The 12,731-nt window shown below is 39.1% G+C and overlaps 1 protein-coding gene across 9 annotated transcripts in view; it reads left to right on the top strand.

Moving 5' to 3' along the window:
• Nucleotides 1-632: 632 nt before the first annotated feature.
• The window catches only part of COQ10B (coenzyme Q10B), a 22,972-nt gene continuing 10,873 nt past the window's right edge, over nucleotides 633-12,731 (top strand). For 4 of the 9 annotated variants that reach the window (XR_012474189.1, XR_012474188.1, XR_012474187.1 and 1 more), the window contains exons 1-2: nucleotides 633-1,055; nucleotides 10,437-10,586. Coding sequence is in view for 6 of the 9 variants with exons in the window: in XM_074215398.1 (XP_074071499.1) it covers nucleotides 700-1,055; nucleotides 10,437-10,586 (506 nt within the window). In the remaining 3 variants the exon portion in view is untranslated. Of the gene's footprint in view, nucleotides 1,056-1,539; nucleotides 1,896-8,845; nucleotides 8,876-9,060; nucleotides 9,098-10,436; nucleotides 10,587-12,731 lie in introns of those variants that run through there. The other 5 variants (XM_074215401.1, XM_074215402.1, XM_074215399.1 and 2 more) reach the window with 5 other exon arrangements.

Here is a 12,731-nt window from a genome sequence, read left to right as displayed (position 1 = left end):
TTTATCAAAAGTTAGGAGAGTGAGCCACCTGTTTGGACCACAAGGGTCTTTCTTCTAGAAATAGTTTAAGAATATTAGTTTGTTCAGATACTTAATAATTACCTAGTTGTGTGGCCTCGGGCAAGCCACTTAACCCCATTTGCCTTGCAAAAAAACCTAAAAAAAATAATAGTTTGTTCTTTCTTTGATATTTCTTGACCCTGAGAGGACTTCACTAGGAATATTAACCCTGAAATGATTTTATTGGGAATGTTCCACTCAGTTACATAAACATACATTGTGCCATTCCCCAATTGATGGACGTTATCACAATTTCGAAAAAGACCCCCAACGAATGAAGGAACGAATGAATGAATGCAGCCTGGCCCCGTGGAGGAGGCGCCAGATTGGGGCGGTTACATAATTCACCTCCACCGCGCGCGCCCCCTGCCTCCGAGGTCGGGGTCAGATGCGCGGGCCCGCCTCGCTCGGGGCGAGGAGGGCCGCTTCCACGTACCAGTGGCCTCAATAGGCCTGGCGGCGGCGGGCGGGGCGGGAGCTGCCAGGCCGGGGCAGGGCGGCTACGGGAGGCTCCCCAGGGGCGGGCAGCGGGGAAGGGTGTGCGCTGAAGAGCGGAGCCTATTTGTGCCCATCCGCAGGGAAGGGCGGAGGGGGCGGGACTCGGCAGCGGCTGGGACTCGCTGATTGGCTCCGGACAAGATGCCGGGTCTTCCTCCCCGCCTGCTCCGTCCCCCGCCCCCGCCCGGAGTGAGCCTGCGTCAGTTCTGTGCGTCACGGGCAGGGAGACGAAAGGGGGCGTGTCCTGGCGCCTCCTCGGCCCCGCCAATTGGCGGGAGGGCCGAGCCGCGCTCCCTGACCGGCCGGGAGGAGGGCGGCGCGTCGGGAGGCCCCAGCCCGGGCGGTGGGGGCAGAATCGGACGCCGGCTCCGCGGCAGGATCATGGCAGCCCGAGCCGGTCCGCGGGCCTTGAAGAGAGCGGTGTCTGGCTGCCGCCCGAAGCCGGCGGCGGTGCCCGCAGGCCCTGCCCGGACGCCAGGCCCCCCGAAGAGCGTCAGGTAAAGCCGCCGCCCTCTTTGTTGTCGTCGCCGTGTGGCCGCGGCCTCGCCCGGAGACGGCCGTCTGGGGGAGGGGGCGGGGAGGGGGAGGGGCACTGCCATTGTGCAGGCTCCCCGCTCCCGGGGGCGGGATCCGAAGGAAGGACGGCCCCGCCCGCCGCCGGGGTGGGCGCGGGGAAGAAACCACCTGCGGCGGGCTCTTCCGGCTCCGCCCCTCCGGGAGGAAGGGCCTGGCGGGCAGCGCCGCCGCGCCGGGCCCGGGCCCGGGCGGACCTGATGGGCAGCGCCAGGGCGCCGAGCCTGGTGGGCAGCGCCACGGCGCCGGGCCTGGCGGGCAGCGCCGCCGCGCCGGGCCCGGGCCCGGGCGGACCTGATGGGCAGCGCCAGGGCGCCGAGCCTGGTGGGCAGCGCCGCCCCGCCGGACCTGATGGGCAGCGCCACGGCGCCGGGCCCGGGCCCGGGCGGACCTGATGGGCAGCGCCAGGGCGCCGAGCCTGGTGGGCAGCGCCGCCCCGCCGGACCTGATGGGCAGCGCCACGGCGCCGGGCCCGGGCCCGGGCGGACCTGATGGGCAGCGCCAGGGCGCCGAGCCTGGTGGGCAGCGCCGCTCCGCCGGACCTGATGGGCAGCGCCACGGCGCCGGGCCTGGCGGGCTACCCCCGCCCTCCGGCTCCCCGCGCGTCACGCAGCCGGCCCAGCGGGCACGGCCCGGAGCCCCGCGTCGCTGATACTGAGAAGAGCAGCTTGCCTCTTGGGGGACGCAGGAACCCCGTGACTCCCGGCACTCTTACGTTGGTGATCGATGGTTGTCTGCGACTATCAGGATTCCTGTTAATAACAGTAACACATTATTTAGCACCAGACACTGGGCTAAGAGTTGTGCAGTTATTTTCCCCTTTGATCCTCAAAACCACCTTGACAGGATTATTATCCTCTTTTGACAGATGAGTAAACTGAGGCAGGCAGAAGTTAAGGAACATACCTCGGATCACAGGAAACTTGCAATGAAATTTGTATTATAAAAAATATTAAAACTTTGTTTGAGGGGTGGCTTGGTGGCGCAGTGGATAGAGCACCGGCCCCGGAGTCAGGAGGACCTGAGTTCAAATCCGGCCACAGACACTTAAGGATTACCTAGCTGTGTGGCCTTGGGCAAGCCACTTAACCCCATTGCCTTGCAAAAAACTAAAAAAAAACTTTGTTTCATATGAAGGATAAGTGTAAACTTCATCCCAATAGGAAAAAGATAGGAATCTTGAGACCTCTGAAGAAATATAGTCATAGCAAAGGATACAAAAACTATTCCCTTTCTATTAAAGCTTTTGAGTAGAATCTGAATAATTTCTGTTCATTTACTCTGTGTCAATGATGTTAATTATCCCTGAACTGAACTTGTGATTCCATTGGTGTAAGGAATTCCACTCCGATAGATACCAGTTGTCAGGGTTTCTCCTCTGAGGTAGATTTTGCTCAAAGTCATATAACTAATAAGGGTCAGAGGCTAAATTTACATTCAGGTTTTCCTGATTCCAGGTCTGGCATTGTTATCCGCTGAACTACCCAGATGCCCCTAACTCATGAAACTCTAAACACAAAGCACAAATTTAGTCATCCTTATTTAAAGACGTTTTCATTTATGAAATACTTCATAAGAGCATTTCTTTAGGTACCCATTTTCTTTAGTATATTTTAATTTATCTAATTTTTAGAAAATTTGATTGGCATTTGATTGGTCAGATTTGAACTCAGGTACTCCTGACTCCAGGGTCGGTGCTGTATCCACTGGACCACCTAGCCACCCCTCAAAATTTTAATATTTTATAGTACAAATTTAATTGCAAGTTTCCTGGGATCTGAGGTATATTCCTTAGTATACCTATATACTGAGCAAGCAGGGGAAAATGTTTTATGGCTTAACTGGATACTTGGAGAGAGAAATTACAGAAGGCTAAAATATTGCAAAGGATATGTAAATTGTTAGGTGAGGATTTGCACTTTCTAGTAGTTACAGTACTGTAATATGTAGCATGTCCTATTTTTAACCTTCTTAATTTCTTTTTCATGAACGAATTTCAGTTTGTTTTGAATTGGAATTTCATCTTTTTAAAATAGGGAGTTGGTGTAAAAATTAGCATCTACTTGACAGAAGTTTCCCCAACAGGCAACTTTGCATGGTGTTCACTTGACAATCAGTCCTCAACTATTCACATTTACGAAATTATATCAAAAGGTTCTTAACTCAAAAGGTATTAGGATATGTTATTCTAGCCGGTTAAAAGTAAAATGTCAGCTGTTGGGGTGGCTAGGTGGTGTAGTGGATAAAGCACCGACCTTGGAGTCAGGAGTACCTGGGTTCAAATCCGGTCTCAGACACTTAATAATTACCTAGTTGTGTGGCCTTGGGCAAGCCACTTAACCCCATTTGCCTTGCAAAAAAACCTAAAAAAAAAATGTCAGCTGTCATAAAAAGTCTTTCTCAAATAGGTATTTTAAAAGTTTCCATTATGATTTCAAGGAAACTAGGAGAAATGGTATTCAATCTCTGGCATTTGAGTAGAATGCCAATGTGGCTGAAAAAGACACCGTTTGAACTATGGTTTTGCTCATTTGTCTTAATGTGGATAGCACATACCTGTCTACACTAAAGAAAATTATTAGCCAATATTTTTTTTCAACAACCCTATGTATGGTATTCATTAGGGAGATGTCTGGAATAAGGTTCAAATACAAGGGGAAAATTTTTGATGATTAGGTGTTGTAAATGTTCCTATTCACAGATAATGTACTCATTTCTTTGAACATTTCAGGGTTTCCTCAGAGAAGTCCAAATGCAAGAGATTAATGTAATTGTGAACACTGAAAAAACAAAGTGAATGAAAAATATATTGCCCTGATTAGTAAGCAAATGGAACAATAGTTCAGTTATAGTCTATCAATATTCATTTTTGATGAGAGCTGCAGGTGGATAATGAGTTGACCCCAAAATTCCACAGAATGAAATTTTACTATTAATGGAAAGAATGCTGAATTTGGAATCACAAGATCTGAGTTCTAATATTGATTATGTCACTTAACCCCTCTTACTTTAGTTTCTTCAGTTTTAAAATGGAGTTGAACTAGATGACCCACAAGGCCCCATTTAGCTCTTAAGTCTATGATTTTTGTTTGTACAGTGACTATTATTGACAGTACCTCATCCCATTCATTCAACTATCCATCCAAGATCACTGGAGCTTATTCAGCATATGAGTCTTGCCATCTGTCTTTTTGTGCACCAGTCCCCTTCTCTCCCCAACCTTTGCTCAGGCAACATTGATCAAATTTATATTGCCATTGGAATCAGAAAGGGATTTGCAGGCCTTGAAATGGTCTAAACCACTTCCCTGACCACCATTTTCCAATAAGCTCTCTATCCCTATTAGTAAATAGAAACTTTTTGAGGGCAAGGGCTTTATTATCACTTTTTTATTTATGCATTTAGCATTGTATCTAAAATAAGTAATTTTTTTAATGTATTTGCAGGAATTTTTTTTTTTTTAAAGATTGGGTCTCCCTACCTTACCCAAGCTGAAAATAAAGATGCTAGACATAGACTTAGTCCTACTATTAATTGCATAGGATCTTTGACTTGTTTTGCATAGGCAAGCTGGTATTCCATCTCCCATCCCCAAATTTAGCTTAACCTGCCGCAGCTTAACTTCTGAGCTTGAGATCCTTCAAGGCCTCAACCAGTTAGCTGGGATCACAGGCATGTGCCAAAATACAATATTCTCTAATAATATTTTTGTGATGCTTTATGTATTGTGAATCAGCACAACATAGAACAGCATAACCTCAAAATTTTTAAAATTATAAATAAGACAACACTGGAAAGAGGCATATTATATATAAGCCAAATTATTAGGAGCATATCATTAGCAGTGACTTATTGCTGGCATCAAAGATATGTATGACTGGAAAATATAGTGGGCTAGACATATGATGAGAACAAGAAACAGTAAATGAATAACCAACTGATACTTTCAAGATGCTAAAATAATGAGGACTACTTTGAGACTTTTGGAAAGTCATTTCACCTTTATAGATATTGGAAAGTAAGAGAGTTGGATTCAATAATTTAAATTCTCTGATTAAAAATCTCTGTAGAAGATTTATGGGAGGGGTGGCTAGGTGGTGTAGTGGATAAAGCACTGGCCCTGGAGTCAGGAGTACCTGGGTTCAAATCCGGTCTCACACACTTAATAATTACCTAGCTGTGTGGCCTTGGGCAAGCCACTTAACCCCATTTGCCCCGCAAAAACCTTAAAAAAAAAAAAGATTTATGGGAAAAAAATGGGCAAGAATCACAGTGACTGAGAAGGTATGAAGTTGCTGTCGTTAACATTGGTGAAAGAAATATTTAAACTGATGAAATCAAAAATCTGATAAAGTAACCAAACAAATTGGTATATTAGGGTCATTTGAAAATATGTTGGGGGAGTGATGGTATTGATTTGACATTTCTTTTTTTTAATTTTTTTTTAATTTTTGCAAGGCAAAATTCTCTTAGAATTTAAGTTCCTTGAGGGCAAAGGAAGCCCTTCTTTTGCATTTCTTGGTGCTACACTTGCCAGAGTAACAGGTCCAAAGGAAGCTCTTAATAAATGAATGCTGGGTTGGCTAGGTGGCACAGTGGATAGAGCACCGACCCTGGAGTCAGGAGTACCTGAGTTCAAATGTGGCCTCAGACACTTAATAATTACCTAGCTGTGTGGCCTTGGGCAAGCTACTTAACACCATTTGCCTTGCAAAAATCTTTAAAAAAAAAAAATGTACTATCCTCCTAGTCAGTAAAAGTAGTCTTAACAAAAGTTAGGAGAGCGAGCAACCTGTTTGGACCACAAGGGTCTTTCTTCTAGAAATAGTTTAAGAATAATATGTTCTTTCTTTGATATTTCTTGACCCTGAGAGGACTTCACTAGGAATATTAACCTTGAAATGATTTTATTGGGAATATTCCACTCAGTTACATAAACATACATTGTGCCAATTGCTCTGTAATTGTCACTATGCAGAAATGTACAATAGTGAACCAGATTCCATGAGCCTTTATGTCAATTAAAATCACTCATGTTACAGAATTAAATATTTTGATTTTAGGATTTTAGGGAAGAAGTAAGCAAAAAACTAGTTTTGAAATATATGGACAGAGTATGATTAAGTTATGTTCCAAATTCAGTGTCCTTTCTTTGCTTTACTGATGCTTTTTCTTCTCTCTCTCTCTCTCTAAGAGATGAAATCTTTCAGCATTGATTTTCCTTTACATTATTGTGGCCACTTTGTTTGAAGTAGGTATTTATTTGACACAGTACATAGAGAAATACCTGCCTGAATTCAAATCCAACCTCACTACCTAAGTGACTCTGGGAAAATCACATTTTCCTTTCAGCCTCAGTTTCTTCATCTGTATCATATCGATAATAGCACCTACCTCCCAGAATTTTTGTGAGAATAAAAATATAATTGTAAATCACTTTGCAAACCTTAAATTGCTATGTAAATGCTTGCTATCATTATTATCATCACATTTTTCTGTTTATTTCATCATTAAGTTTCAGTTTATACAGATCTTCCCAAGTTTTTAAAATACAGTAATATTTTGCCACAATTTGTTTAGCCATTCCCCATTTGAAGGAACCCATTTTGTTTCTAGGTCTTTGGAAACAGTAGGGGCTGTTTAAACAGTGTACTTCTTTCCACTGCAGTATGCTGATTCTTTTAAAGATTCCAGCTTGGTAGGAGCAATAGATCTTTGTGCCTGCTTCTTCTGTAACTTTCAAGAAACCATTCTGGCCACTATGCCAAGTGAAGCATCAGGTGCTGGAGCCTCTACTTTGGTAAAACTGGAAGAAACCCAAGATTAAATTATTATTCATGCTTTACAATGATTTGGAGCCATAGGATAATAAATTCTTTCCTCACTGAAGACTGAAAATCTTTAATTATTTTATGTAAATTATACCTTTCTGTGCGTAATAATAAGAAGTTAGATTTAAAGCCTAATTTTTAAAATTTAATTTTTTGGGGGGGTGGCTAGGTGGCGTAGTAGATAAAGCACCGGCCCTGGAGTCAGGAGTACCTGGGTTCAAATCCGGTTTCAGACACTTAATAATTACCTAGCTGTGTGGCCTTGGGCAAGCCACTTAACCCCATTTGCCTTACAAAAACAAAAAAAATTAATTTTTTGCAATTATTCAAACTCATTCTTCTCTCCCTCCATCCCTACTCCACTGAAAAGAACAAGAAAAAAAAACCAACTTAATGACAGAAACAAAACATGTTCCTGCATTGGTTGTTTCCCAAAAAATATGTGTCTCATTCTTAGGATGTCATCTCTCTGTCAGGAGATCAGTAATGAGCTTTGGCCTGAAACCATGGTTGGTCTTTAATCAGATTTCTTAACTCTTTCAAAGTTATTTGTTTTGATAATGCTATTATTGTTTAACTTGTTCAAATTCTATTTATTTCACTCTGCATCAGTTCAAACAAGTTTTCCCAAGTTTTTTTTTTTTTTTTTTCATCTAAAACTGTTCCTTGGGTTGGCTAGGTGGCGCAGTGGATAAAGCACTGGCCTTGGAGTCAGGAGTACCTGGGTTCAGATCCAGTCTTGGCCACTTAATAATTACCTAGCTGTGTGGCCTTGGGCAAGCCACTTAACCCCATTTGCCTTGCAAAAACCTAAAATAAAATAAAATAAAAATAAAACTGTTCTTTTTGTCATTTTTTTACAGCATGGTTTTTTCATATACTACAATTTGTTCAGCCATTCTTCTCTTGATAATGTACCCTTCAGTTTGAGTTTTTTGCTACTACAAGAAGAGCTTCTAAATGATTTTGTATTCATAGGTTCTTTTTCTTTTTCTTTGATATCTTTGGGGAGTAATCCTAGTAATAGCAGTTGAATGAAACAGATTGATAACTTTTAATAGCTTGAATTGAAATTTTTGATAATTCAGACTAGCCTGAAACTTTCACTTGTTTAGGAAATCATCACATGCACAGTTAACAACTTTTGACCCATTTGGTGAATAGTCTTAGTAGGGCTGTTGAGTCAAATACGTTGGTAACTTTTATCCATGTTAATAACTGAATTAGAATTTTTGACAATTCAAACCAACCTGAAATTTACACCTGTGTAGAAAATCTTTTCTGTTTGTATTGTACAAATTAATGGTACAAACAAGATTATAAGGGAAACATTTAAAATATTTAAGGGAACAAAAGCTATCAGATATCCTCAAGCACATCAGAAGCATCTGTAGAAATTGATTTACTACTATTCCTTCATTTTTTTTTTTTTTTTTTTAGATTTTGCAAGGCAAATGGGGTTAAGTGGCTTGCCCAAGGCCACACAGCTAGGTAATTATTAAGTGTCTGAGGCCAGATTTGAACCCAGGTACTTCTGACTCCAAGGCCAGTGCTCTATCCATTGTGCCACCTAGCTGCCCCTATTCCTTCATTCTTAATGACCATTGTAAAAAATTGTTTGTTAAATATGGATTAAAATAAATGCTTGAAAATAACAATTGCTTTTCTAATTTTGATAATGAAGAATTTCTTTTAATTCAAATTGGGCTTCCAAATTACTTTCCATATAGGTATAAACCTATATGGATATATTTTTGGTATATCAGTAGATCCATGGTTGTTGTTAATATTTCATATATATGTAAATATATAATTAAACACACATATATGTTCTTCAGTTAGTTCTTCTGATCTAATTCAGTCTCTTTTTTTATTTCCCTCAGAAAGAAGCCAAGTCTTCTTCCTTTTCCTGGGTTAGGATTGGTTTTGTACCTTTTTATCTTTGTTCATGCTAATCCTTCTTTCTGGAATGCTCTTCACCCTTCTCTCTACTAAATTAGCATTTATCATTTCTTTCATGAACTGATTTTAAGACTTAACCTCCTATATGAAGCTTTCCCTGAGTAACTAACCTATCCTGATCACTCCTTTTCTTCAGTTTCTGTCAGCATTTAATGCAACGAAAACCCTTGTGGGTAAGTCTCTGCTATCAGAGTTTAATACTGCCTTTTAAATTCAGTTTTATTTTATTTTCTGTTCTGAATTCCCTCCCTCTTTCTCCTTTCCCTTACCCATAGAGGAAGCCAGGAAAAACAAAACATTATAAATATTTATAGTGCACCCCCCCCCATATGCTACTGTTATTTATTTATTTGGAATTTTTGCAAGGCAAATGGGATTAAGTGACTTGTCGAAGGTCACACAACTAGGTAATTATTAAGTGTCTGAGGCCGAATTTGAACTCAGGTCCTCCTGGCTCCAGGGCCAGTGCTGTACCCACTGTGCGACCTAACCACCCCCTAATATTCTACTTTTTAAAAAATTCAAAAAAACTCCTTACTCCCTCCCCCCATCCTTGAAGTTCATTAAAGTCACAGGTTTTTCAGCAACCCACCTATCTTGGCAAATTGTTCTTGAAAGGCTAAGTTTTAATCATATATTTTTTCTATTTAATTTACTTTTGTTACCTTTATTCCAAAAAGAAGTACAATAATACTTTGTATATGATAATAGAAATTCACTACATATTTGTTGAATAAGTATAAGACTAAAGTAATAATTGAAAAGTTCATTTCAGGGGCAGCTAGGTTGCACAGTGGATAGAGCACTGGCCCTGGAGTCAGGAGGACCTGAGTTCAAATCTGGCCTCAGACACTTAATAATTGCCTAGCTTTGTGGCCTTGGACAAGCCATTTAACCCCATTGCCTTGCAAAAAAACTAAAAAAAAGAAAAAGAAAAGTTCATTTCATTTCAAGTGCCTTGATTTACTTTTGCTATATAAGAGTTTTTAGTTTAGTGGAACACAAACAATGCTCTATAGCGGAATAAATTAAAAATAGGTTTATTTTTATTTTTAATAAATTAAAAATGGAATAGTATCTAGTGGAAATTCAGAAATATAATTGTAATATACTTAAAATGTAAATCTATCTCAAACTAATGCATTTGCAAAGTAGATATACTGTATTATAAACTGAATCTATTGAAAGTGCATAGTGTATCATGTGATATAAGCTGACTTAAAGTCAAGTTTTGAGAGAGAAAGCATTTTTGTATTTTACTGTGTGCCAGATACTCCTTTTCATGACTACAGGTTTGTTCTTTCTAGTTTCCCTGAGGTGTAAAAAAAACACAAAAATCCCACAAATCTTATATTATTTTATATAATAGATTATGAATTTTATAGTTTAATATTTATATATTTCATGAATATCTAAAGTTGTGAATGATTCTAAAACAAGACTAGCTCTACTTGTGTGCTGATGATAATAATTGTCCAATCACTCTAATAAGGCAATTTTTTGTATTTTCAGACATCTGGCTTCCTGTGGTATTTTGATGACCAAAGTGCCTCCATTCCATACTTCCCTTGTGCCTAAAGAGATCTTTGCTAGAACCTTCTTCAAAATTGCTGCTCCATTAATAAACAAAAGAAAAGAATATTCAGAGAGGAGAATTATAGGGTATGTATAAAGAAAATAATTTAAGTGCCTATTTAAAGGTCACTTCTTTGGCAGTGGAACCTCATTTTCCCTTTCTTTTATCTTTCTTCAGATTCTTTGATTTTTCTTTTATTAGTTTTTCTGCTAGAAATTTTCTTGCAAGAAAATTTTATTTCATTTTCTAGGTGCTTCAATTTTTTTAGTGATTTATAAATGTACCAAATTTTAAGTACATTGTACTCTTTTTTTGTTTTTTTTTTGCAAGGCAAATGGGATTAAGTGACTTGTTCAAGGTCATACAACTAGGTAATCATTAAGTGTCTGAGGCCAAATTTGAACTCAGATTCTCCTGACTCCAGAGTCGGGTACTCTATCCACTGTGCCACTAGGTGCCCCATTGAACTCTTTTATGATAAAGGTTTAAATCTAGGCATTTATAAATTATTTAAATTAAGCCCTCTGCAATATTATTGATGAAATTTGATTATCTATTTTCCTGCCTTTTGGTTTCTCAGGGATAATTCTTTCTGATTTACAGACTTATTCTATTCATTACCTTTAACTCTGATTTAAAATAGATTAGAAATTCATTGTCTAGCTGTTAATTTGGCAAAAGGGAAGAGGACAGAGAGAAGAAACTATTAATTCATATAAATCCAATGATATATTTGATAGATGGAAATTATTCTACTAAAAATCTACCTTTAAAAAAAAGAAAAAAATCATCATCTTGTCATTAAAGGCCCAGTGATTGAAATTCTCTCTATTTTCTATCTTATTTGACATAATTGAATCCTCTCTCTGAATTTTTGTCACTTCTTTACAGAAAGTTTCATTTAGATTTAATTCCTAGGTAGTTTCACCCCTATAGGAATCTGTTTAGATTGTAACTTCATTTAATTGAGTTCAACAGTATTATTCTGTGTTCAGAACACATTTGCTTATTTAGCACTAGGAAGATGAAATTGTAAATAGTTTCTGCCTTCATAAAGCATGTATTTTACTTATGTTCTTCATAATTTCTATAAAAAGGTAGTTTTAATTTTCTCATGCTTTCTCTTGCTCCTTTAATAATTTGATTTTTTTTTTTTTACCATATGTATGGAAATGAAAATGCCAACAAATAAGGCAAAGTCATACAGCAGATTTTACAAAATGAAATAGTGAAACTACTAGCAGGGACTGAGGGTTTGCCATTAGGATAAGTTCAAGGGCTTCCTACTCCAGTTGAGTGGTTTTAAAATACTTTTAAGGATTAGGATAATAAAAAAAATCATTGTACTGGAAGTCAGGATAGTAGTTTTCCCTGTGACACACTAAGGATATAACCTTGGCTAAGAAATTCCCCCATTTTTGACCTGTTTCCTCATCTGCAAATTGAAGGACTTAGACTAGAATATCTATAATATTTTAACTAATAACATAATTAATTTGGAATTAAATTGGAAAAAAGTTCTAAATGCCTATTATCTCTAAATAAAATATAGTATTTGGTGTGGAAAAAATAAGTTTTAAGGAACTAAAAATATAGTTCTCTAATTAATAATTGGAATAATAATTTAATAATTGGAAAAAATACACTTAAATTTCAAACCCTTAAAACAAATATGTTACAAAAATTTAGCGAAAACTCGAACCCTTCAAATAAATTTTCTTATTTGGAAAAATACTTTGTTATATTAACCTCTGCTTCCTTCTTGGTTGAAAGTAGAGTTTATCTTTTCTTATCAGAAAAAATACTTTTAAAGAAATCTCACAAGTTGTTTTTATTTGAATATTTTTTGTAGTATTAGCACTTTCATTTCTTCTTTTAATTCATGAACTTTTGGGAAGTAGACAGCACATTGATCAATGTCCCCATTATAAGGAAAGTAAATCTCAGAGAAAGAAAACTACATTTTGTTGTCTTTTAAAAAAAATAACAAATTAGTTCGAGGCAAATGGCATTCTTATAAACATTTTTAAATTGTTCGTACAGAACCACTCAGAAGTATAATGATTTCGGGGGGGCTAGGTAGTGCAGTGGACAGAGCACCGACCCTGGAGTCAGGAGTTCAAATCCAGCCTCAGACACTTAATAATTGCCTCGCTGTGTGGCCTTGGGCAAGCCACTTAACCCCATTGCCTTGCTAAAAAAAAAAAAGTATAATGATTTCCTGTTGATTG

This window comes from Macrotis lagotis, chromosome 1 (assembly GCF_037893015.1).
Source record: "Macrotis lagotis isolate mMagLag1 chromosome 1, bilby.v1.9.chrom.fasta, whole genome shotgun sequence".
Classification (NCBI taxonomy): Eukaryota; Metazoa; Chordata; class Mammalia; order Peramelemorphia; family Peramelidae; genus Macrotis; species Macrotis lagotis.
The sequence above is the reverse complement of the archived record's forward strand: the minus strand, read 5'-3'. Positions and strand labels throughout refer to the sequence as shown.